Source organism: Leptinotarsa decemlineata, unplaced genomic scaffold (genome assembly GCF_025532065.1).
Source record: "Leptinotarsa decemlineata unplaced genomic scaffold, Ldec_3_MD MMD2_tig00001064_RagTag_RagTag, whole genome shotgun sequence".
Lineage (NCBI taxonomy): Eukaryota > Metazoa > Arthropoda > Insecta > Coleoptera > Chrysomelidae > Leptinotarsa > Leptinotarsa decemlineata.
In genome coordinates, this window is record NW_027412558.1 from 7,392,952 (window position 1) to 7,420,943 (window position 27,992).

The following is a 27,992-nucleotide window of genomic DNA, read 5'->3' on the forward strand; positions in this document are numbered from 1 at the left end:
AATGGAATTGTTTTATCATCTATTCGCAATGTGGTGAATAAGTTTGAGCAAAGACTACAGAATACTATAAGACGTGTCACTCGCTCATTTTTCGACATCTGAGAAATCTCGCCGCCCGCTAGCGACAGCGGGTAATTACCAGCCGAGGTAGTACAGTGTGTCGCTTGAAGTTACCAGTTCTCTTCGGCACACGAGATATAAAGGTTGTCCGTATTGTTTGGTATTGTCAAAGACTACAGAATCGGTAAACTTTGGTATTGTGATAGTGTTGTGTTCGTTCGGAGTTCGAAATATTTATTTTGTGAAAATGTCGACGTATTGCTCAGTGGATGGTTGTCTGAGTACGGTGGGAAGCCCAGGTATTTCGTTTTTCCGCTGCCCAAAGTACAGTGAAAGGTATGCATTCAATATATTCACCATCAATTTTTATTTTACCTATCTATACCTTTTATGGTTTTGTTGTATAAAATTATTCATAACGAAATATACCGCCGGCATTTGCCAATCCAAACTCATTTCAATCTTTTTTCAAAATGTTCAGTTTATCGATTGATATACTTGAATTTTTTTTAGGTGTCAACGTTGGAAAAATGTATTAGGCTTCATTGGGAATCATAGATATGCTACTCTTACCCCAGAGCAGAGTCACAATAGAATTAAAATTTGCAGCTTACATTTTAGAGCCGATGATATTGTGAATTCTCGTATTCATAGCTATGATGTTCCTTCATTGCGTCTGCCTCAAGATGGTTCTCAGAAAGGTTGGTTCAGTGAAGTTTATAGATTCAAATGATGAAAAAATCTTATTCCACTTTTTAACATATGAAATTTACAATATCAATTTTGTTGTTTAAACCTTCCAGATGATGATGCCATTGCCGGTACTAGCAAGGATTTTATTTACATTGATGCTCAGGTTCAAACGGATCAATTAGGATCACGAGGTGAAATATCTTTTCGTTATATTATATACTTACCTGATCTATTTTTATATGCTTCGGAAAAAAAAACGATGACAAGAAAACAATTATTGAAAGTACGTACATCTTTCTTTTAGATGAATGCAGCCAAACATCTGCTAAACTCTCTTCGGGAACTCCAAGAAAAGTGGCATTACGAAAAAAAATTGTATCACTAGAGAAAACAGTAGCTTCAACATCGAAAAGAGCACTGGACGAAACCGGAATTACTCTGGATGATGTTTTCAAGTTTCTGGATCGAAAATATCCTGAGCAATATTGTAAGCTCTTGAAAGCACAGCTTTCTTTGATAAATAAAGCACCAAAAGGGTCCAGGTATAGTGACGAATTCATACAGTTTGCATTGACTGTTTATTTTCTTGGTCCGAAAGCATACAAAAAATGTTCAACAATTTGTAGATTACCGTCAAAAAGTACACTTCATCGTTTCACGAAAAATTGGATTGTTGAACCAGGCTTCAACTATTTTATTTTTCGTGTTATTGAATTCAGGATTGGGCTCATGAAGGAGAAAGAAAGATATTGTATTTTATGCCTAGACGAAATATCTTTGAAATCTCATCTTTATTATGATATTTCCAGAGACAAAATAGTAGGTTTCCAAACAAGTTTGAATGGGACCTCTACTGACATAGCAAGTAGTGCTCTAACAGTAATGGTCAGAGGTTTGGCAAGCAATTGGAAAATACCACTTGCATACTTTTTCTATAAGACATCAGCAACTTCTGATGATTTGAAAGATATTTTGTTCAAAACGGTACGAAGATGCAAAAGTATAGGCCTAAATGTCATGGGGGTGGTTTCCGATCAGGGTTCAAATTTTCAGAAGTTGGTGAAAACTTTGAATGTTACAGACGAAAATCCCATATTTCTGATAGACGATCATAAACTTGTATATTTGTTTGATATCCCGCACTTGCTGAAGTCGACACGAAACAATTTGTTTTCCTATCAGTTTTTACTTCAGGGTGGAGAAACAAGAAAACATTACATAGAAACAATGTATAATTATGATAGAACTAAACAATATAAATTGGCTCTTAAACTTAATAATGACCACATTTATCGAAATAATTTTCAAAAAATGAAAGTCACGTTGGCTTCCCAAGTTCCCATCAAGAGATATTGTTGACCATGTAATAGAGATGGAAAACATATTCATTGAAAATTTTGATAAAATCGGCAGTGAGAAGGGAATTGGACAGTATTTGAAAACAAAATATTCGAAAATTCTTTTCTCACATCCATGTCAAAAATTCCTCTTCGATTATTATATATCTTTATATACAAGAGTTCGGATATACTTTACTTTAAAATTCATGAACCAGGACATGAAGATTGTTAGGAAACATAAATCATGCAATGTAAAATTGAATATTTTAAATCATTTATAAACATATAACATTATATAATTGTATTATTTTTGTTAATAAAACATGTTTTTCTGAATGTATGTTTATCATTTCATCAGTAAATCACTCTGATCTGTTTCTTAGATCATTTATTCATGAGTTTATCTATCATGTTTCTAGAAGTTGATCGACAAACAACTACTTTCGTATCTTTGTTTATCTGTCTGATACAACCGAGCAAGCGAAGTTTCAACTTCGGAACGTCCCCTGTAGATATCGCGAATAGGAACTGCCCTCGTATAACTGTCATGCGGCCGGCGGCTTCCAGACATCGTCTGTCGGCGATATGATTTATGGAAATCGCAAAAAATGCAATCCTGAGCCGTACCGACAAACGAATTCCTTGGAGTGAACCAACTTATAGTATTCGGTAAACTTTGGTTTGAGTCCACTGGTTCAGTAAACGATCGACCAACACCCGTACGTCGACCCGAAACATCGCTGTCTGTGAGTCTGTGCAAAAGAATCCGAGGCAATCGATTTTGCGTCGCTCACAACCATTAGATCAGAAAGTAAAAGCACCTAAAGGCTGACTATCGATTGAAGGAGGTTAGATGATAATCTTGCTGAAGTGCCCACCAGTAATTTGAGGACCGCTCCGGAGGAGCAGGGGTGGATGGACGCGATGGGATGTTCTTCACACAGTAACCGTTTGGGAAAAATTTCAACTCAGGGCACTCAACCCGGGAGGGAGCATGGGGAGGCTCATAAGAACTCGACCTTTCGCAGACTTAGCGTGACTTGGGCCTGCACCCGAACAAAATTCAACTGACCCAGGAACCAAAAGTAAACTACCATAGCGACTACCATAGTGTGTTCGCTCAATTAGCTCTGAAGCAGTTGGAAACTGAACCTAATTTTCATCGAAAAACCATCTTTAGCGATGAGGATCATTTCTGGCGGAATGGGTAGTACGTGAACAAACAAAATTGTCGAATTTGGGTGATACCACTCCATATGAGACCCTAGAGCGTCCAACTCAACCCGAGAATTTCACTGTTGGTGTGGATTTTGGGCTGGCGGCGTTTTCTTCTTTTTTCTTTTGACCAACTTCTTGGGCAACTTCCTGGTTGCATCCCTCTTGGGATGCAACCAAGAAGTAGCCCTTATTCAGACAGACTGTGACATCACACCAGCCAGATTGCCTATCAGCTCGCCATACAAGGCAGACAGATCACCCAGTCAACCAGAGTACACCAAACTGTCACGTGGTGTCCCGACACCCAGCAGGAACCAATCGGAGTGTACCATATTGCCACGTATCGTCCTCAAATTGTCACGCAGCTTGCCAGCTAATCAGAGCACACGCTTCTGCATCTCAGAACATCGTGGGGGAGATTTGAATTTTCTGTGGACATAAATAATTCAAACATACGACCAGGCGTTTCCCTTAACTAGAGAGACCACTCAGTCACATGGCTCGCTTTTCTCAACCCGTCACTTTTTCCGGCTCTCCACATCTTTGTGATGTCTCAGCACACGTCATTGGGGAATTAAAAAAGATCGGAGAATTGAACGCTGCGCTGGTTATCGCCGTGGTAGGCTATGTCCTTAGACTCGACACCAACGTGAGATATTGGAAGTAATTGTGAAATAATTATAGTGATAATCTGATGTCATCGGTTTGTACCTCGAGATCTAGAACTGGTCCTCGAATTGGGTCCTCGATTCAGTCATTGAATCGTTCTTCGAATTGGTTTTAGTCCCGATTTAAAGTTACATCAACACATTTGAAAGAGCTGCAATTATGATCTGATAATTTTCTTTGTGAATACTTGAATTTTACGACCTTCAAAATAAATAATCGATTTTAATTTTTCACCCTCAAAATGGCCCCCAAAAAAGTATGTTACTTTTTAAATAGCTGTCCTATGAATTTGTAACCATCAATTTTTTATCAACGTAGTTCAAGTTAATAGAACGCTGCATTCAAAGTTTCAAACAGAAAGAAAATTAGTCAGTAGTAGAGTTTTATTACGTCGAATCGTGTTTTACCGCTGGGTCGAAACCTCTATTTCAAAGTAATTTCATTGCCCTCTTAGTTTGTGATCAAAAACACCTTTAGATTTCAAAGAAGTATTTCATTTTGAGTGTGTGAATTTTTCTCATTAGAGTTTTTGAAATAATTTTTTGTAACAGAATAATTTGTAGGTAGTTGTAATAGTATCAATATGGTATGGAAATTTTTTCCGATTGCCACGATTATTTTTCCAGTCGCGGGCGAAATCAGAGCCTCAACATCCAACTTGACCTTGCCCTGCGACGTCGCAACGCTCCAAAAAGTTCAACATTCATATTCAATGTTTGAAATAGCGTTTTTTGCAGAAAATTTCTGCATCTTTCACTGCCTTAACCACTGTGCATGCTGTTTTTGGCGAGTGCATTGGCTTGGGATGTGGGGGTTGAGCAAACAGGCCATCGGATGCCTGCTTCCACGTAGCCCCGCTGGATACGGGAATGACAGAATCACGTGTGGTTCTGTTATTCTTCAACTGAATGGCATCCCATCGATGGCTTAATCCTAAGGTGTGTTTATCCGTGTCGAGAGGATGAATGACACTGAGCCTATCAGCTGTCTCTGCGGAACCTTTGAGATACCGGGCACCCTCTCGTCGTAGCATCGCCTTGCCACGTTAATGCGGGGCTCTGCCGAGATTGACCTTCTTTCCCTAGCTACTCATGGGACTTTTATGGACAGCGTAAACTTAAAAATTCTTTCTGACGCTGAGTCTATAGAGGAGATGGATGTCGAGTTTACGACTCCAACTGACCTCCGTGTAAATTTAGTTCAGGAGCGAGAGCTTCTCAACTCCCCAACTCCTGATCCAATAACTAAACCTAAAAAAAGGTTTGATGGTGCAGTCAGGAAACGACTGAGTTGTCTCCTCAAGAGAGGGGGGTACCTTATAAAACCGCCTTGCACTAAATTCTTGGGCGGCGTACGAAGAATCTGTCTCAGGTACGCTCAAATGATGATTCATCAAAACCAGAGGCGAAAAAGCCCTGCACGGTTGAATCTAAAGCATCGTCAGGTGTAGCTGACGTGCAAGAACTCTCATATGGGAAGGTTTTCGCGGATATCGAGGTGGAAATCTTGCATCTTGACTATCGGACTACCTCATTAACGATGAAACAGCAGAGCATATACTTTGTGCCTGCCCCGCTGGGGACCGAATCAGGTTTTTAGAGTTCGGCAGAGCAATACTCTTACCATCTGACCTGAAAGACCACTCACCATACAAACTAATCGGCTTCGTTAAGAAGCTTGGTTTATTTGGTCGAGTGTGAATACACCCACTCACTACGGACCTAACCTAACCTAACCCCAATAGTTTTGGTAAAAATTTTAGCCTCTAATGTTCATAAAGAAATGGGTTACGAATTTTTGAAAAAAAGAATCATCTAGGATCTTGACTGGATCAGGTTATTATTTTTTCAAATGTGTGTTTTTTCTGTTAGCCATAAGAATATGCCAGAGAGGCAAATCGACATTTCGAACTACGCTCCAAAAATAACACACTTCTTTGGTCGCCACTTTGGGGGTGAAAAAAATTTTAAAAATCAATATTCCATGAGTGTCGTAAAATTCAAGTCCACGAAAAAGATTCGCTAATATAAACCCCCTCGGGTACTTCCAGGACCTTGATTCAACGATATATTTTACTAGTTATTTGCGAATATTCACAATCTCTGGCAAAAAAAAAATGTATACGCTTAACCGGTACTTATGATTCCAACATTGAGGCGATTCACCATACTTTCGTTTCGAATGTTGCCTAAAGGAGCACCATCATCCCCTGATAATGCTAAATTGGTTTGCGAAAAGCGCGTCGAGGGATAGTGTTTTTGTTCTGGTGTCATATTAATTTTACGCCACTGTTTCAAGTTCTATCTATCACATTGGAATATTGTCGTTTACAAAAAAAATCTAATCGTTTTTCTTCTCCTAATTTCTTTTCCGGGATATTTCAATCAGTTATCCTTAAAGTTCTGTTTCCTTTTTGTTACCATAATAATCGCTCTTGCTCTATTTAAAACACTCAGCATTAAAGCACGCTGATAACATTTCTTTGTTTTTGTTCGCCGAACAATGGGTTATTCGAAGGCTTGGAATCCGATAAATCCAAGGTCGTCTAATTAATGAAATTCTCAAAACCAACACCTGAAAGCATCATTAACTTTTGTTATTCGTGTTTATTATAATACAGGTAAATGAATGATAATCGCCTCCGTACTTCTAATACTGTAACAAACACATACACCTCATTTTGATTTATATCAAATATACTTGTTAACATATTTCTGTACATCTGTAATATGTATATTCCGGACCAGGATGTTACGCTAGTAGCTATAGCTGCCTACGTGGTCAGGTTAATTGTTGCCTATGTTTTGTCCCATTTTTATGTGTTGTGTCCACTAATTTACCTCTTTTTAATTATTATCAAATATACTTGTTAACATATTTCTGTACATCTGTAATATTTATATTCCGGACCAGGATGTTACGCTAGTAGCTATAGCTGCCTACGTGGTCAGGTTAATTGTTGCCTATGTTTTGTCCGATTTTTATGTGTTGTGTCCTCTAATTTACCTCTTTTTGATTAATATCAATTATACTCGTTAACATCTTTCTGTATATTTGTAATATTTATAATCTTGACCAGGATGTTATGCAGGTAGCCATAGCTGCCTACGTGGTTAGGTTAGTTGTTGCCTATGTTTTGTCCGATTTTTATGTGTTGTGTCCTCTAATTTACCTCTTTTTGATTAATATCAATTATACTCGTTAACATCTTTCTGTATATTTGTAATATTTATAATCTTGACCAGGATGTTACGCAGGTAGCCATAGCTGCCTAGGTGGTCAGGTTAGTTGTTGCCTATGTTTTGTCCGATTTTTATGTGTTGTGTCCTCTAATTTACAACTTTTTGATTAATATCAATTATACTCGTTAACATCTTTCTGTATATTTGTAATATTTATAATCTTGACCAGGATGTTACGCAGGTAGCCATAGCTGCCTACGTGGTTAGGTTAGTTGTTGCCTATGTTTTGTCCGATTTTTATGTGTTGTGTCCTCTAATTTACCTCTTTTTGATTAATATCAATTATACTCGTTAACATCTTTCTGTATATTTGTAATATTTATAATCTTGACCAGGATGTTACGCAGGTAGCCATAGCTGCCTACGTGGTTAGGTTAGTTGTTGCCTATGTTTTGTCCGATTTTTATGTGTTGTGTCCTCTAATTTACCTCTTTTTGATTAATATCAATTATACTCGTTAACATCTTTCTGTATATTTGTAATATTTATAATCCGGCCCAGGATGTTACGCAGGTGGATATAGCTGCCTACGTGGTTAGGTTAGTTGTTGCCTATGTTTTGTCCGACTTTTATGTCTTGTGTCCTCTAATTTACCTCTTTTTGATTAATATCAATTATACTCGTTAACATCTTTCTGTATATTTGTAATATTTATAATCTTGACCAGGATGTTACGCAGGTAGCCATAGTTGCCTACGTGGTCAGGTTAGTTGTTGCCTATGTTTTGTCCCATTTTTATGTGTTGTGTCCGCTAAATCACCTCTTTTTGATTAATATCAATTATACTCGTCATCATACTGTCAATCATACTGTCACATTTTTGTGTTTTGTCCGCTATTACTCATCAAAGATCACAGTAACGGACAACGCATCGTAATAAAAATTTGCGCGATGCCCAATTCTGCAATCAATCAAACCACGTAGTTGGGCGTTGTAGCATTGAAGTCCGATATTATATGTCACTCATGAATAATTCATACTTCACTTGTTGATATTTTTGTAAAGGATTTTATGAATTGATATTCTGAAACAGCTTATGTTTAGGATTCAGTTTCATATGCCGGAAAGGTTTGGAACCTTTGGTGAAGTAATGAATATTACAGGAATTTAGTCCCAATACCATACCGTTATTTTCAACACCTCGACACGTGTTTCAATCACCAAGTAATCATCTTCAAGAGGAAGATTAAACTTAATCTACATAAAATGTTGTCCTTATTTATACCATAGATACATCTGCTAGGTCCCTTCGTATTATATGTCTTAAATTCAATGGGGAATGTTCCTCAATTTGGGTTATTACAGCAAATGCAAGTTTGAACAAAATAAAGTTGAATTTAATTCATGACTTTTTCAAATTCACTTCGAAAAGTATTCAAATTGATGTTTCAAATGTTGGGTTTTAATTTTTAAAGGTATTTCTTTACTAATTCTCAATAAAGTTGAAATAATTTATACGTACCTAGATATTCTACTTTGAAAAAGGGAAATTATCTTTATAAATCAACAATTAAAGCAAAATATAAATTAAAGTTCAATACCACCTCCACAAGCCACATAAACAACAGTTGTTTTGTTATTTATTTATATAGAGGAAGATAGGTTAGGTGTACAAAATGTCATATGTCACAGAATGTCTCGGAACTCGGAACATAAGTAAACAGAACAGCACGCCTCTGAAATATGTCATCTTTGACATATTTCAATTGCCACAGTCTAAAATGATCTGGCGACTCTAGGATCTTAGATTTTAACACTTAAAATGAGAGTCAAATAGTTCAGGACCGAATTGGTTTAATATCTTCGAATCTTTTTAGAGCCCCCGTATCATACAATAATGAGCATGTTGTGGAGATGAAATACGACACGTCAAATCCAATGAACCGCGGAAATCGTAAAACGTACACTCTCCATATGTGAATCATGAAATATTGCAAGCGACTCAACTGCCGATAGATCAAACAAACCTTGATATAGTGCCAAATATATGCATTTGATCATTCATCTAAACTAAATGATGTATTTCTATATCGTTGGATGGGCATTTGATTTTCATGGCAAACTTGGTAGTATAAAATATAAATATTTATTATATGGTTTCGCAAATAATGGAATATAGGCAAACATTTACTGCAGATAAAGTAGTAATAGTCTATAGGCCAATGGGTCAATATAAACATTGCTTACTTTATTTGACGATGTGGAAAACTGCACAATCAATTATGAAAACTGGTTATTCGCCGACATCCAACTGGGTTGAATCATTAAATAGTTATGTACAAATAAATCACGTTTCTATTAGTCAATTACTTTTGTAGTAATTGAAGAAGAATAAAAAAGTTACTCACAATAGTTTGTTTTTTCTCATTCATTTCTCAAGTCATTGTTATGGTGTTTCCTAAAAAAGTGACCAGATATCTTAGTATTTTTTTGGGATTCTTCTGGGGACTCTCGTCTTCCACAAACTGGGAAAAAATTGTGAAAAAGAACTCTATACAGGTGAAAGAAGTGCTAACTTCTAGATAAGTTACTGCGTAAATTCAACATATTTTTTAAAAAGGCAATTGCGTGATTCATCATTAATATGTCGCATTCTATAATTTAGATTATTAAAGAAAAGAGTGAAAAGTTGCAAAGATACTTATGTTTACGTTTCAGATGCCAAAATCTGCATCCACCTTCAGACCTGAAAGAACCAACTGTAGCTATATAGTAGTTTTTCTTCTCTATATCGAATCTTTTTCAGTATCTCACTGTTTGTCTAAGATTAGGAGGTTGCTTAAAGCAAATAATAGGTACCTTAATTGCCGTTCAGGTTCGAGACAGAGTGCTGTTTGAGGCTTCCTTAATATAAATAAGAACTTGCTATGGAACGCCGTTTTACTTTTTATTGTCACAAATATTCATTCCTCCATTTATTCAACTAACAATGTATTTGTTTGAATTTAATTGATTCATGCATTTGTTCGACACATTAAAAACGATTGTTCCCAAAATTTGTTCTATTTTAAATGACACTTGATTTGAAATGTTACATGAATTAATTTGTTTGATGAAAAGTTGCGAACAGTTATAATATAGATTCATTGTTTGAAATTTTTGGAAGTAAATGTTTGTCATATATACTATTTTTGTAACTATCGAATAATTTAATACAATTTCTGTGAAACATGAATAAAATGGTTTGTTGATAATTATAGTTACATGAATTAAAACGATTGTTGATAATTTTAATTCGGCGCTAGCGTCGAACGGATTCTTGCAGAAGCTGAATTTTTAAATCTGGTAACATGATAGTTTAGTGATAGTAACACAATATTCCGTCCGACCGCAGCGCCGAATAAAAATTATCAACAATCAATTTAATTCATGTATCACCTAAAAGCAACAATCAAAACAATTCATTTTTACAAAAGACCAATAGAAAGTAAAACGGCGTCACGGTTGAACGGCGTGTTGTCGTACTATAAATGAACTAGCATGTTGCCATATGTAACAATTGAGGTTCTTGATAAATCCGCTCGATACCAGCGCCGAATTAAAATTATCAACAATCGTTTTAAATGTATCTTTCAAATGCAACAAACCTTTTAAATCATCAAAAAATTTAATTTTTTTGTCAGGAATTAGCTTTTTAAAAAGACTGATGAAATAAAATGATACTTGCTTGAGAATGTTTTGCACAAAAGTTGTAACCAAATTTAAAATTGAATGCATTAAAGTGAATGTTGCAAATATTGAACACTTTCAATAAAATTGAAAATAACAATCTTTATTATTCATAGAAAAATATTTAGTATGGAAAGTTAATTTTCTATATTTTCAGACAAACGAAAGTCTATTTTTATTACCAACAATGTTTCATGGAAAAACTTTGACAGTCATTCAAATATATTCATTGAAATTTTATTCCCAAACTTACTTTTAGAAAGTGAATTTAAAGTTTCATTGTAATTCAACAGTCATATAAATAACTAACATTTTATTGAAAGGTCAAAATTATATGCGGAATTGAAACGTTTGTTGAATTTACTCGAATAATACATTCCATTGATTGTTGAATTGAAATGTTGGTTTATTGCTGAGTTTAACTATATGTATATAGATTATTTTTCAGCATAATATATAATGAATTGGCGTTCCATTTTCCAATACTCTGAAATAATATTTTTCTTCAGAATCAATAAAAGCTTCAAGTTATTTCATTACTCTTTTTTATTCAAATAACAATTTTATTCATGTAACTTTTTAAATCAAGTGTCATTTAAAATAGAACAAATTTTGCGAACAATCGTTTTTAATGTGTCGAACAAATGCATGAGTCAATTAAATTCAAACAAATAAATTGTTAGTTGAATAAATTGAGGAATGAATATTTGTGACAATAAAAAGTAAAACGGCGTTCCATAACTTATCAAAGATGATATAGTTGTATAGTCATAGACATAGTGCTCTTTGAGGTTTCCTTAAAATAAATAAGAACTTGAAGATGATATAGTTGTATAGTCATAGACACAGTGCTCTTTGAGGTTTCCTTAAAATAAATAAGAACTTGCCAAAGACGATATAGTTGACTAGTCATGACACAGTGCTTTTTGAGATTTCCTTAAAATAAATAAGAACTTGTCAAAGATGATATAATTGTATAGTCATAGACACATCGCTCTTTGAGGTTTCCTCAAAATAAATAAGAACTTGCCAAAGACGATATAGTTGTATAGTCATAGACACAGTGCTCTTTGAGGTTTCCTCAAAATAAATAACTTGTCAAAGATGATATAATTGTATAGTCATAGACACACTGCCTTTTGAAGTTTCCTCAAAATAAATAAGAACTTGCCAAAGACGATATAGTTGTCTAGTCATGGTGTTCTGAGTATTGGATACCAAACAGACTTCAAATGAGGTGACTTAATCAATTAACACAAATCATATTTCTAGAAATAAAGCAGATTAACCTATTCTTCCTAATGAATGAAAAATATTCACAAGAAAAATTCAAACTTAGTTATCATGGCATGTTGGTCCCAATAGACAAAACGAAGTATCCTTCGTATTTTAGTGAAAGTTTCTCGCCGATATAAATTTTAGCACAGTTACATGGAATCCTGTAAAATCCCGCTGTTTCGAGTGGATATCCGCTGTCTTTTGCTGATCTCAGATACTCCGATATATTCTTCATTGGTTTAAATACGGTGTTAATTTTCTCCTTCTTTTTAATTTTCCCGATTCGGTAGGCGACACCTTCTATATATGGCAGATAGACACATTGCCTTGGGGTTGCTCTTTACTGGTGTTCCTCTTCTTCTCACTTGCCCTTCTTTTCTCAAGGGACATAACTTCAACAGAAAGGAAGAGAAAACATATCTACCAAAGATCACCCAAATCACGCGGAAAATACGCGTGAACTTGCTATTACAGTAAATGCGCGAAAAATCAGCACTATAAATGACATTGCAGAAATGAGAGCTTCAGTTTCAGTTCATACGTCAAGAAGAGTACTTCGTTGAAGTTGAAACGTCTGAGATTGTGACTGAAGAAGACCACGGCAAAACCCGGAAACCAACCAAAACAATATTTTCATAACTGAGATTAAATCAAATGAGCATATGAATGCCAATACGTGACATGAGTAAATTTGAGTCATCCGTGACCTGAAATCAAAATGTTATGAATGATATAAGTGTTTCCTTCATCCCATGAGGTATTAAGACAAGTGTCTTATTCCGAAACTTCGAAGTCCACCATTCAGGATGATAGTGTTCCAGGTAAGTGAAATTTTATATCATTACTCTACCACATACATTATATTTTGTAGCATTCCTATGAGTGATATCTGACTCAATTCCACGTTTGGAGTGCAAACTGAATTGAAAAAAGTGATTTTTGTTCAATTCAATGAAAGTAGTTGTTCAATAAGTTAGACGATGTCGTATGTCCCACAATAACAAAGTTGCCATAGGTGGGATGGGTGCCCGTCCCGGCAATGTCGTCAACGATATTTCAGATGACGATAGCCTAATAATGAAACATTTCATTTTTATTGCAAAGCGGATGACTTGATGTTTCTGAACCCATCGGCTATGTAGTAACACAAACTATATTCACCGATTACATCGTTTTTCCATTTTCCTGAACATGACACACCGTGTACCCACTCATCAAGCGCCAGACAGCATAAACGTTAGACCAGTCAAAATAGACAATTCATGTTCTACAATTTCGGATTCCAATATGTGTAAATGAATAGGTAGAGTGAAAATAATACTTAACAAATTACGTAACACTAACATTTAATGTTACAGCTGTTTCGACACACTGTTTCATCTTCTGAGCGAGTTACAAAGATGACATCATATACCTAGATTGTCCAGACCAGAGACAATCTGTTCATTCCTCGATAGGAAGCCTTAACAGATTGTCTCTGGTCTGGATTCCTGGCCATACTGGCCTGGAAGGCAATGAGGCTGCTGACTCCCTTACAAAGGAGGGTGGTGAAAGCAGCTTCATCGGACTAGAACCTGTCATTGGCATCGCTTTAAGCTTTGCCAAACTAACATTGAACACCTGGATGGAAAGAAGATTTATGGACTTCTGGAAAACTCTACCAGGAATGGCTCACTCCAAGGCGTTTACTCACCATTCGAAGCTCTATACCAGTTTTTGGACTGCAGTAGAAATGAACTACGATGTTTAACAGGCCTTCTTTCAGGTCACTGTCTTCAGAAAGTTGTTGGTTTAAGACTATTAAAAATGCAGCGATATACGATAGAACAACGTATCTTTATCATAGAACACTATCTAAGAACATAGTGAAAGTTTGGCGGCCGCAGTTCCAAAAATTCCATACAAAATATGGTCGAAATAATGTTTTGACTTCATCAATTGAAAATTTTAGGGAGATTGGATCAGCTGGAGACACTGGATAAACTGGCCGTCCAAAAACGACCCGTTCAAATGTCAATATCGACGCAGTGCGTGAGAGTGTTGCTGAAAATCCAGGAACATCAATTCGGCGTCTTGGACAAGAATTACAATTTTCAATAAGTTCTTTACGGCTTATACTATTTAAATATCTGGGTCTCCATGCAACAATTGAAGCCTAATGACCTCACATAGCGAAAAGAGCTCGTTGAATAAATTATTGAAAATCAAAAAGTGGATGCTGATTTTTCGATCAAATCATCTCAAGCGATGAACCACGTTTTCATCTTGATGGCTTTAGTAATCACAAGCATCAGCCATCCATATAATACAAAAAATTGTAACCGATATCCAACTGAAGAGATATAACACAAGTTTTGGTGCAAATCAATATTTCTGTAAAGGTATAAGCTGCTGAACAGTCACCACATTCTAGTCACAGTCAGGCATATAAAGACTAGAATATGGTTATTGTTCAGCAGGTTATACAGGCCAGGCAGGCAGAAATTTCAACATAAGGTACCGCTTTATCGGACTAGAACCACCTGTCATTGGAATTGCTTTAGGCTTTGTCAAACAAACATTGAACACCTGGATGGCAAGAAGATTTATGGACTTCCGGCAAACTCTTCCAGGAATGGCTCACTCCAAAGCGTTTATTCCCGTCGAAACTTGATACCAAACAGTTGTTGGACTACAGTAGGGATGAACTACAATGTCTAACAGGTCTTTTCACAGTTCACTGTCGTCTGAATCATCATGTACAGAGACTCGGACTGTCGGAAGACAGTGTTTGGAAAATGATGAAACAGCAGAGCACATACTTTGTGCCTGCTCCGCTGGGGACCAAATCAGGTTTTTAGAGTTTGGCAGAGCCGTACTCTTACCATCTGACCTGAAAAATCACTCACCATACAAACTAATCGGCTTCGTTAAAAAACTGGGTTTATTTGGCCGAGTGTGAATAGGTGTGAGCCACTACAAACCCTTGCGGGTTGCGGTGGAGGGTCGAATAGAACCACACACTTTTGACCTAACCTGAGGTACCGCGAGCATGTGTCACCAGATAAAAAATCAGCTATTTATGGACATCTACAAGAAACAAACCACACAATAAAGAAAACATGATAATTCTACATACATACAGTAAAGAAAAGCAGGTGAATTTGTTGACAGCATTGGAAATAAAAAAAAGAATAAAAACCCTAACTTTAAAACCCTCAATGACCAACTAAAACCATGTAGCTCTCCCCTTTTGAAGTTGTGAATTTTGACAACTAGTATTTGGAGAAATCCACAAGTAGTGTTTGTGGATCAATACTAAGTCATTTTGATATGTTATGGAAGTTAAATAACTATTGTTTTGGTATCTCGGATAAGGTACTTATGATGCACTGTTTGGAACCTTTGGTGTAGTAATGAATATTACTGGAGTTTTTTTCCAACACCAAACCGTTATTTCTAACGCCTCGACACGTGTTTCGATCACCAAGTGATCATCTTCGAAGAGGAAAATTAAAACTTCCTCTTTGAATATGATCACCTGGTGATCGAAACACGTGTCAAGGTGTTAAAAATGACGATTTGGTGTTGGGAAAAAACTCCAGTAATATTCATCTCAGATAAGGTATTGATGGTAAAGATAACTGAGGGACAATGACTTTATTATTGTATATTTAAAGTTTTCTTTGTCACTGTCAAACATAGTCTTTTTGGATCAATATCTACTTAGTTTGATATGTTATGAAAGTTAAATAACTGTATTGTTTTGTTATTTCAGATAAGGTATTGATGATTCAGGTTTTGTTACCTGTTACCTGTTCAAGTGAAGTTACCTAAGGGACATTTACTATATTAAAGATTTGTTTGTCAAACTGCGTCAATATACTTGATAATGGTTTAATAAACCGAAACCGGCCGTAACAAATAAAAATCTCAGTGGAGATTAGACAAAAGGTATTTTCTCTTTTAGCTTTTTTCATGAGGTTATATGAAATCAAAAGTGTATGTCAAAAAGCCCGCATCACCCCTGCATTGAAAGAGGAAATTCAACGCTGCATCAATAAAATTCGAACGCATTTACGCAAAATGGTAATGTAAAATTTCGACAAACGTATATTCGTATATTCCAGCAAATATTGAAAGCTATTTGCCCGATGTTTTATTGAAAAAATAACAATAAAAATACCAAAACTCTATTTGAATCAAATCTTGCGTTAATTCCGAGATATCCTTTATTCATAACAGACATATACCAATGATTGTAAGCTCACCACTTTTTCGTCCATATCGAAAGGACTATGTTAATCCGATAGTGAAATAGCGAGCACGCCTCTAAACGAGATTTTTTTTATTACGACCGTAAACGGGCGATGAATGAAATAGTAACAAAAAACTCAGATACGCCACTATTAAATTCATATACATACACTCTAAATCAAACGGGCCGCAAATAGCGACGTTATTGAGTTACAATGGCGTGAGACTAGGAGATAAACCGGTAAAGAACTCGGAAAATACCGTTCCCGTACGATTTATGAGTGTGGATGTATGCGCTCGAGTTTACGAGTTTGTTATTCTTTTGTTCTGTGTTTACCTTTTCAAATTACTTTCGAGATACAAATCGTACAACGCGGGAGCAAATCGGGAATTATTTTGACAGAGTGACAGGAATACGGACGACGTTGTTCTGGGCTGTACATTTGCGCAATAGGTTTTGAAATACCTATTTTAAATTTTGTTTTTGCAGAAATCATCATCACTTTTTTCGAAAAAACATAATTTTTAAATTGAAAAATTATATTTTTAGAATAGACTAGTGTTTGGGATTTTATTTCTCCTGTTTTACACAAAAAATGTGACAAACTTCCGATCAGATATTACTCATAGGAACGTTGAATAATGTATCTAATATACTAGCGACTCGCCTGAATTCGCACGGGTGCAATGCTGATACTAAATAAATATATATATATATATATATATATATATATATATATATATATATATATATATATATATATATATATATATATATATATATATATATATATCGGAAAAGTCTAGGGATATTTTTAAAAATGGCAATAATTTTTTTTAGATCGCTTTAGGGAAAAAAAAGTTGACGGGTGATTATTAAACGAATGTAACTTACAATAAAATTTATTAAATGGTCAAAAATACTGAGTGCGCATATAAGCAAAACTAAAAAAAAAATATGGCTCTTCTTTGGCACCCCGAAAAAAAATCATAATACAAAAAAAATTGGAATCAGTACAAAGTATGGCCTCCACGCTGGTTTATTACGGCCCTACATCTATCGACAAAATGAGATTGACAATGTCTTGTTGAGGTACATTTGCCCATTCAGCGATTAAAAGCTCTCTCAATGAAAACGTTGTGTGAATGTTCCCCATATGCGGAGTAATTCTTCGTTGAAGCATGTCCCACATATGCTCGATGGGATTCAGGTCCGGTGATTGTGCTGGCCATGGCAATACATCAACTCCTTCGTTGGTGAGCCAGTCAGTCACTAGACGCGCGACATGTGGACGAGCATTATCGTGCATTAGGTGGAAGTTTTCACCAACAGCACCAGCAAACGGACGGACGATAGGTAGAAGAATGGTGTCGAGGTACTGTCGAGCTGTGAGGGAGCGATTTGGAAAAACGAGATCAGTTCTGCCGCCGATCATGATTCCGCCCCATAGCATTACTGTACCCCTTCTGTATATGTGGACTTCCTGGACGTGTCTCAAACGTTCATTATTTCCAGGTCGTCTCCACAGTCTTACTCGACGAGAATCTGGATTCGTCTGTAAACAAAACTGTGGCCCAATCATTTGCATCCCAGTTTTGATGTTCTTGACACCACTCTCATCTTCTACCGCGATTGCCTCCCGACAAAGGTGGACATCTAAGTTGCCTTCTGTTGTGGGGATCTGCTTCATGCAGTCGATTTCTGACAGTAAATAAGCCATTATTTCTCGTAAAAAGTAAAGGACAAAAAATGGTTATTGTGGGTTGTCCGTGAAAGATAGACATATACCATCGCGGACTTTCTATTTTAACACACTTTTATTAGCTTCACCTGTATGTGTGTATGTTTGTTTGTTTGTAACTCTCCTTGCTTGATCTATTCGCAGGCAGATGGCGCTGTACGTAACCTCTCGATATATCGACATTATTGCTTGATTTATTCAAAGGCATTTGAAAAAAGTATTTTTTTATCAACACGCTCGCCTGCTGCCTTATTTGTAACCAACCCTCCTTTGCGCGCCTGCTAGCTGCTTGGTAGCTGATTTTCAGACTCCCTCTCCGGAATTGGAAAATATCAATGGTCATTTTTCTAAACAATATACGGCTGAATGATCCCAAAGTTTAGATAAAATAAATATAGTTTAAAAAGACTAAAAAACACGCTTTTATAGCATACGAACCTAAAAAATGAAAAATAAATATAGTTTAGAAAACTAAAAAACACGCTTTTAAAGAACATCGAACTAAAAAGTTGAAAATATTTTTTTAAACGAGCTTGAAACGATAACGAACAAAAAATACTAGTATTTTTATAAAAAAAAAACGTGGGCACTTTGTGCAATATTTTTTGTATATCATCGTCCGTCGTTTTTTTTATAATAATACTAGTATTTTTTGTTCGTTATTGTTTTAAGCTTATTGAAAATTGATATTTTCAACTTTTTAGTTCGATGTTCTTTAAAAGCATGTTTTTTAGTTTTTTAAACTATATTTATTTGAGGAGTAAGACAGTTCTTATTATGAAAACTGAATCGAACTTATTGAATGTCGCTGAAAAATAAATACTTTTTTCCAAAACTTTTGTTTTCTTTGTTGGGCCGGGTACTTATGGGACCAACAGTTAAGTGAAAAACCAATAAAAACTCTCATGAAAAATTTGAGAATGAATAGCCAATATTTTATTTGACCTTTATTGGGTATTTTCAACTATCACAATCTAAACTTATCGTATTCAATAATTTTGCCTATTAAAAAAGAGCTGACGAATTGTACAGATACTTATCTTTCGGAGGCTAAAATCTGCTTTCGTATGATACATGAAGAGATTGATAATAACTTAGATTTCATCCACGAAAATTGACTTTCGTTCGATAAATTATATAATATTATAGAAAACTCCCGTGTTAGGAACCAAACGTTAAAATGTAAGACCTCATTAATGCTTAGCTCGCCTAAGTTTCGACTGTTGAGAATTATCGTTCGTAGGGGGAGCGACAGCTGATTAACGGACAAACAGATTTTTTAAAACCTTAGCAATTTGCGAGGGTCTCACACACTGAGCAGGTGTCGAATAAAAACATATACAGAAAAAAACATCTGCCGTGGAATGTATCTTCGAAATGATACGCGAATAAACGACGTTTGAATTGAATGTCGATTTCAATTAGCGAGGCATTTCTGCTTTATTCAGTTCCTTCTGACGTTCTCAGTTCCTGAATAAATTATTAGCAGAATATTTCACAAGGAAAATTACCTCGATGCAAAGATATAAATGGACAGAGTGAAAAACCGGCCAGCTGGAAAATATTAATTTTTAGTAGATTTGAGTCTGACATAAAGTTTAAAGTCGTTTCAGTTAGCAGAATACATTACGATTTTATGTTCAAAAACATTCATAGAGCACAACCGTATATACTTAACTGTCCATTATTTTAACAAGTTGATTCGTCATAAAATGTGCATGCACTGAGACCAATAATATCAGGGTGAAAGAAAGACAGAAGTGGATACGGCTTTGTCCCGATGCTTTGTGTACAAACCGAGGTGATATATTGATCACAATGTACAGTCCAGTGAACGATATAGTGCAACCTACCTTTCAACAGCTTCCTACTTTCCTTTAATAATATAGTTAGGGAGCTAACTAATTTTGTTATTCAATAATCATTTCTGATTGTATAAAAATCACAATAACTATAAGTTATTGTGTTCTAGGCACTCCTCAAACTCAATCGATTGATTCACAAATACTTCACTAACTTTAATCGAAAGCTTCTGATAATTCCTTTACTATAGTCCCTGTTGCACTATCATTGTCGTCATTTAAATCAATAATGAATTGATTTCCACCATTAATATGGAAGTATCTAACCTCCATATAGTCTTTTTCAACTAAAATTACTTTTTTGGTCCTTTTCTGCCAGTCTTCTTCAGTAATATTAGATACTTCTCCTTTAATTAGCTCTATTACCTTCTTATCAAATTTTGGAAAATAATTTTTACACCTGATGCTTTGTTTCAATTTTCTCGAAATCAACTCGATAGAATTGAAAACACAAAAATAGGGGGGAAGTCTCAGTATAGTGATACTTTTCAGCAATACTCACAAAGGCATATACTTTGTATTGCATCTTTTCTCAAATTTTTATTCGATCAGCTGTCGCGAATATAAAGTGTTGTCAAGAACACTATTCGCATCCAAATTTGGTATCAATGTGTTTTCAAATCATTCCTCGAAAATATTAGCTTCCATGTTCTTATGATAGTCAACATTGCAATCCTTAAGTTTTTTCCACATAATTTCAACGAATTCGGAACCCATCCTTTACTTCCTCCGCAATGCACAATGATTACTCGCGATCCTTTGTTTACAGACATGTTAGGTGTACACATTCTCGAACCCTCAGTCCACCTTTTCGTAACTATATCGTGAGTGTCATACCAAGATTCGTCCAAATAGAAAAAATTTGCCGTTGTTCTTGTCTATATTTAGTTATTTGTTCCAATAATTTTTTTGGCAACTTCACTGTTCTTCTGCTTTCCATAACTGATTGACGTTTGTTTATTATTTTAAATCTAAATCCTAGTTTCTTTATCCAATTCTGAAGAGTTTTGTCACAGCAGTTATGGCCGAAAGTATTTGATTTCTTCCTTATGATTTCAGTTGAAGGAATCTCGTTGCTTTTGTAACAGTCGTATATTTATTTTTTTCAATGATTTTGTTAGATGAACATTTGAAAGTTTTGGTAATTCTGGATAACATCGCATCTTGCGTTCATAAGGTTTGTTTTTGACTATTTTACGTACAGTTGAACTTGACTTTATTTCACTGCTACATTGACTATAAAATCAAACACTTTAATTGAAACTTCAAACTAGTACTGAAATGTCTATCGCTTTATTAGATCACTTCGTACCGCACGGTCAACTAGACTTCCTCGATATGCGTGTGGGTAGTGGTAATCGACGTCTCTCGAAGCCGATAGGGAAGTCGCTAGAAGTCTATGGAAGCGCCGCAATATCTAGAACGATCGCGAAGCGCAAGTCGAGTTGAGCGCGACCTTGGCCAAGTCACAATCGATTAACGACGAGCAGCGGTGGCCGGCGTTATTTTTTTCAGGGGGTGATTTACAACAATAGATATGAGGTACAATAAAATGAAAATCACCAATTTCAGTTTAGTAAAATATATAAAAAATAATCATTAGTCATTTCCATTGTTTTCCAATATTTTACATTCACTAATGTTGGCAGAAACTGCCTAACTGTGTCAATCGAAATGAAATTTGCTGATTTCTTCCGAAATAAAATTCTTATGACAACGATTAACTCAATCATCAGATTTTTATTATTGAATTCGAGTAGGTGATTTGAGCACCTACGTAAAAGTTAAAAAAATCGACAGGAGCCAAATCCGGCTAATACGATGGCCTAGTCAGTTTTGTTTTTAAAAATCTGGTCTTTTTCGACAAATTAGCTCTCTCAAACTCCGCATAACGCTCAGATAATATTCCTTATTTACAGTCTCACCTTCTGACAGGAATCCCAAATGCACAACATCGCGTTAATCGAAACCTTCACTTTTGATCGACTTTTGACGATTTTTTTCGGTTTCCGTTCAGTTGGAGGGCGCCATTCCAAATCTTGTTGACTGAATTGCATATCAAATTCGTGAACTCATGTCTGATCATCAGTTATATGAATATAATAATATGCGTTATATGAATGTGGGGTCGGAATTGACTCGTTCAAAATTGTTCGATCTGATTCATGAGACGTAGAAATTTTAGTGGCTATCTCCATCAGACTTAAAAGCCGATTTTCAGTCACCATTTCCTTTACTTCAGCGATGTAAAGTTCAGTTGAGGATGTTGATGGCTGATGAGAACGAGGCAAATCTTCCATTTTATACCATGCGAATCTCAAAATACTGCGCGTATAACCTTGAGTCTTTTCACGATTTGGAGTCGGTCATCACGTGCAGTCCACTGAGATGACGATCGTTTTGATTCTGGTGTGAAATCAATTGTCACTTATCGACGCATAAATTCTGGTTTTTTATGGTGAAACAGTTTCAAATACTGCTCAGAATAATCAATTCGTTGTTGTTTTTGGTCGACTGTTAGCTCTCGCGGAACTCACGTTCAACAGAGCTTTCTCATCCCCAAATATTCGTGCACAATATGTCCAACACGTTTCTATGATATCTTTAGAGATCAACTTCACTTTGCGGTTATCCAAAATTATTTTGTGAATCCCTTTTTGATGTTTTCGTCGGTAACAACCTCTTTGGAGCGTCCACTGCATGCATCGTCCTCAGTGCTCATTTCACCTCGTTTAAACTTAGCAAACCACTTGTCAACGGTTCAACAGTACCTATCTTTTTTTTTTGTCAAAAAGCAATGCTTTATTAACACACGAAATTCTTTTTTATCCATTCTCTTCAAACTTACAAAAGTTGCATCACTCAAAATATTCTACCCCACAGACTAATAGTCCGATAGCTGTGAAATTCGTACAGCTGTCTTTTGAAGGTTAGGGTTAACTAAAAATAATATGGATTTAATACCAGCAATACCATCTGTGTGATAGCATACGAACTTTTCAGCATATCTAATAATGTATTGTAATCAATCATATGAAAATAAAGTATGATAGTATTAATAAGTAATGTATAACTATGAAGAGAATTCTCTTTCAGAATGTACACTTCGTTTCCTACAAAATTACACCAATTAAATACAAACGAATAATTCTTAACCATGCTGATATCCAACCAATTTGTTATTTGCTATCTGCGCTTTAATTTCCCTATCAATCAACCTTTCAGTCGTTTGTAAACAAGCTTTCGAAAATCGAACTGCACGCTAAATTGAATTCTCTGTAGCTGTATATTCGTGAAAATGTTATATGGCCCGCGGGTGATGTCATAACATACGAAATCGCAATTCGCTTTGTTATACTTTGACGAGCGCAGGAAATAGAAGACGCGACAAAATTGAAGATTACAGTGTTTTTTTGGTTATCGGTTTCAAAATTGATCTGACGAGCCTTTGTCTTTCGCCTGGTTTATCGGGAAAGCTGCTTGAAATAATGGCGTATCCTTCAAGTATAGCCGATAAGTTGGGAGTAAGGGAGTATCAATTTAAAATTTTTAAAGTAAACCGAAACGCCAAATTATTCGTGATAAACGGACAAAAACGCGTAGCCTATTCCCAAAAAGGGCAAGAAAAATCTTTCAAATAACTATAGACCAGTCGCTTTGCTATAAGTGATATCAAAAATCATAGAGAAAACCGTAATAAAATATTTGGAAGGCTTTAACTTCTTGAGCGATCATCAATATGGCTTTCGGAAACAAATATCAACAGGCGATTTTCTATCGTATGTCACTCATATTTGGAATAACGCAATCGACAAACATGAAGAGCTGTTGCGCTTGATATGATGGCCCTTGACCGTATGTGGCATGAGGGTTTGCTGGCCAAACTTTGATGCTATGGCTTATCGGATCATTTTTGTGTATGGCTCTCCAGCTTCCTGAAAGAACGTTCCCTGCATCAACGCTAGTGTTCACCAGGAATCCATATTATCTCCAACCCTCCTTTTATTGTATATCAACGACTTATTGGAAAAAAAACAAGAATCCAATATACAGGGTGTAACTTAATAAGTGTAAAACATTTGAGGAGGTGATTCCTCATCGAAAAAAAGATAGGATCTTTCATATAAAGAAATTTCATTGGAGCATCCCTTGTTAAGATACACCCCCTTAAAGGGGATACATAAAATTTATATAACAATTTTTTCACAAGCCCTAACAGAGTTACAATATTGAAATCAACCTGACGTTTTGTACTACCAAAAAGACACTTAGCCAAAAACTTATTTGGTTTACCCCATGGTTGTGAGATGTGGAAAACGCAACCCCTAAAATTTATTTCCAATGTAACTTTTTCTCTTATTATTTGTTTACCATTTAAAAATTCATTTCCGATAGCCTGTTTCATTCTAAACAAAAAATGTCTCTTGGGTTTTTTGCCCTAAATAAACCAGTTCGCAGCAAAACATTATTTTACGAACAAATACAGAGATACATCGTCATAAATGCGAAAATACGTAACTAATCTATCTAGTAGGTCGCTATTAGCGATAGTGACAATTAAATTGGTATGACGCTGTCAGTTTGTGAATTTTCGAAACTGAATTAATACTAATTGTGTGTTGTTGTTCTGTTTTTAATTTGTTACTTTAATAATTCACTTGTTATTAAAATGACATACACAAATGAGGAAACGGCAGCATCCTTCGCATAGAATAGTTGCTCGACTTCATCAACGATTACGAGAATATGGTTCATTCGACAAAAGTACGCAGGATTGTGGTCGTCATCGAGAAGTACGAACACCACAGCTTGAGGAAGCAGTACTTAATTTGATTGAAGAACAACCTACAACCAGTACTAGAGAGATTGCTTTCCAGCTAAATGTTGATCATATGACGGTATTTCGAATTTTAAAGGAACAACTCTTATACTCTCACCATCTGGAACGAGTACAGGCACTGTTACCGCGAGACTTTCCGAACCGTCTTGAATTTTGCAATTGGATGCTGGAAATGATTAGAAGAAATTGTGACTTTCTGAAGACGATACAATTCACAGACGAATGTAGTTTTTGTCGGGACAAAATTATTAATTTTCATAATTACCACATATGGGCTGACGAAAACCCTAACGCTATTGTCGAAACTAACTATCAAGAACAGTTTTCTCTTAACGTGTGGTTCGGAGTTATTGGGGATGATTTAATTGGGCCTCATTTTCTACCTCCTCGATTAAATGGTGAGGTATACGTTCAATTTTTAAGAGAAGTGCATCTAGAACTGCTGGAGGAAGTTTCTTTGGGAGTCAGAAGGGATATGTTTTTTATGCATGATGGGGCTCCCGCCCATTTTAGTCAAGTAGCACGTCAGCATTCAACTGAAACATATGCAAATCAGTGGATAGGTCGAGGAGGACCATAGAACTGGCCGGCTCGATCCCCGGATCTCAATCCTCTCGATTTCTTTATTTGGGGCCATTTACAGCATTTGGTTTATCGTACTCCTGTTCGCGATGTAGAGGACTTAAGAAAACGCATCATCGATGCGTGCAGAGTAATCAGAGAGACTCCAGGAATATTTAAGCGAATACGTGGCTCAATGCGCCGACATCTAGACGCATGCGTAATGTCTGAAGGTAGACATATTGAACATTTAGTATGATTTCTACATGTTGTGTGTTTTGCTATTAATAAATTAGTTTTATTTATTACCCTTTAATTGTTTGATGCAGGTACTAACTACAAAATAACAATAAATCCAGTTCGCAATTATGACAATGTATCTCTGTAGCTGTTCGTAAAATAATTTTTTGCTGCGAACTGGTTTATTTTGGGCAAAAAACCCAAGAGACACTTTTTGTTCAGAATGAAACGGGCTATCGGAAATACATTTTTAAATGGTAAACAAATAATAAGACAAAAAGTTACCTTGGAAATAAATTTTAGGGGTTGCGTTTTCCACCCCTTACAACCATGGGGTAAACCAAATAAATAACTGGCTAAGTGTCTTTTTGGTAGTACAAAACGTCAGGTTAATTTTCAGTGCTTGTGAAAAAAATTGTTATACAAATTTTATGTACCTCCTTTAACGGGCTGTATCTTAACAAGGGATGCTCCAATGAAGTTTCTTTATATGAAAGATATTATCTTTTTTTTCGATGAGGAATCACCTCCTTAAATGTTTTACACTTATTCAGTTACACCCTGTATTGCTTTGCTGACGACAGCACACTTGTCTCGTCATTCCATTTGGATTCCAGGACATCGGCTACGGAGGCACATCTTCACCGGCAGCAGGAGGTTGCATATCTTAATGAGGATCTAGAAGTGATTTCGAATTGAGGTGGAAGTAACCAGGTTCAATTCAATGCCACAAAAACCCAGGCATCGGTTTTCTCCGAGAAAATAAATGTTTCCGAACCGGATATAATGTCAGGACAGACAATTCCGCATTCTACTTCGATAAGTTTGTTGAGGGTTAAAAGGGACTCCAATATGTCTTGGCACAATCATGTCGCTGGAGTTGCGAAGGCAGCTTCCAAAAAGCTTGGAACACTGTTCCGAACCAGAAAACTGTACGCACCTCAGCTACTTTTGATGTTTTATAAAGCTCACATCAGACTTTCTTTGAAATATTGTTTTGATGTATGGAGCTCTACCCCTAAACATACCATAAAGCTGCTGGATCCCATCCAGAAAAAAGCCATCCACCAGATTGGAAACGCAAACATCACTTGCAAACTTGATAGTCTGGAACATCGAAGAAAAGTTGGGGATTTGTCTCTCTTCTATAGATACTTTCACCACGGGAAGTGTTCAAGTGACTTGGCACATTTGATTCCACCAAAAGCGGTACATATCATCGTTTTGAGGTTCAACTCAGTACACCTCAAACTTCACTGTTCAAAAACTATTTCATTTGGAGAACTGCGTTTATTGGAATAAACTTCCTGAGAACGTTTTTCCGAATGGATTTAATTTCCAGTGATGTGAATCGCTACTTTCGCACAGGCACCGCTCTTAGAGCGCCTTAAGGATTTTCCTGTAGTGTTGCCCTTCAAAAAAACCTCTAATTAAAAATTTTTCAAAAAATTAGTGCGAGCCCAAAATACAGGAAAGAATATTGTGGGGGAATGGATTTGGAGTCTTTGGAAATAATGATCATAGATAAATTTGTTTCATTCACATATTTCGAGTTTTTCGTAACATCAAATTATTCGACTGAACGTAAAAACTTATATGTCTGCCTAGAAAACTGCTTGCAGAACGTCACTTGAAAAATAACCGCCATTGCACATTTTGATAAGTGGAGGAGTTAAATTCGACGCAACAACAATTCGACGTAGCAGGAATTTAAAGTAATAACCCTCCGATGTAGCAGAATTTCGAAGGAGGTAAAAGTGTTACTACGTCGAATTGTTGCTGAGTCGAAATATCGTTACGTCAAGTCTGATACTTTATAAACTGTGTGTCTTCGTAACGTCATCCTCAAGGTAGATGATGAATTTCACTGTAACAATAATTCGTTGTGGTTACAATAGATCGCAATGACCCACACCCGAATTTGAAATTCATCCAACTCCTATTCACTCCACCTCCCTATTAGTGACTTTTCAACGAAGAAACTATAGTAACAAAGCCAGAAACACAAACCAAAACACAAAAGAAAAAATCTCATCAAAAAAATATAAAAGACCGAGCACAATAATTCGAAAGGCAGCTTTCACACTCCACTTCACTGTCATTCGCGCAAAACTTCTTCCGTTCCTTTGTTGCCGTGCAGTGATTAAAATCCAAACAGTTTCAACTTTCAACCCGGACAAGTGAATTGAAGAGAACGGCGAATAATGCAGTGCAGAGTCGGACTGGCCATATAGTTGCGTTTGCCGCCGTGCCCTAGCATTACTATCATATAGCTGAAGACTTACATGTAAAATGGTTCTTCATACATAGAGTTTGCAAATCTAGAAAAACAGTTGAGAATC

General features: G+C 36.0%; 2 protein-coding genes across 4 annotated transcripts in view; one reads left to right on the forward strand and one right to left on the reverse strand.

Annotated features, from left to right (window-relative positions):
- Positions 1-27,992, reverse strand: part of LOC111518099 (7SK snRNA methylphosphate capping enzyme) — an 88,736-nt gene that overhangs the window by 6,594 nt on the left and 54,150 nt on the right. The gene's annotated exons all lie outside the window — the stretch shown is intronic.
- LOC141482453 (uncharacterized) lies at positions 21-14,269 on the forward strand. Its single transcript, XM_074175776.1, has 5 exons — positions 21-396; positions 574-761; positions 864-944; positions 1,058-1,393; positions 14,121-14,269. Exons 1-5 carry the CDS (start codon positions 308-310, stop codon positions 14,267-14,269), a joined length of 843 nt encoding a protein of 280 aa, XP_074031877.1. The 5' UTR covers positions 21-307.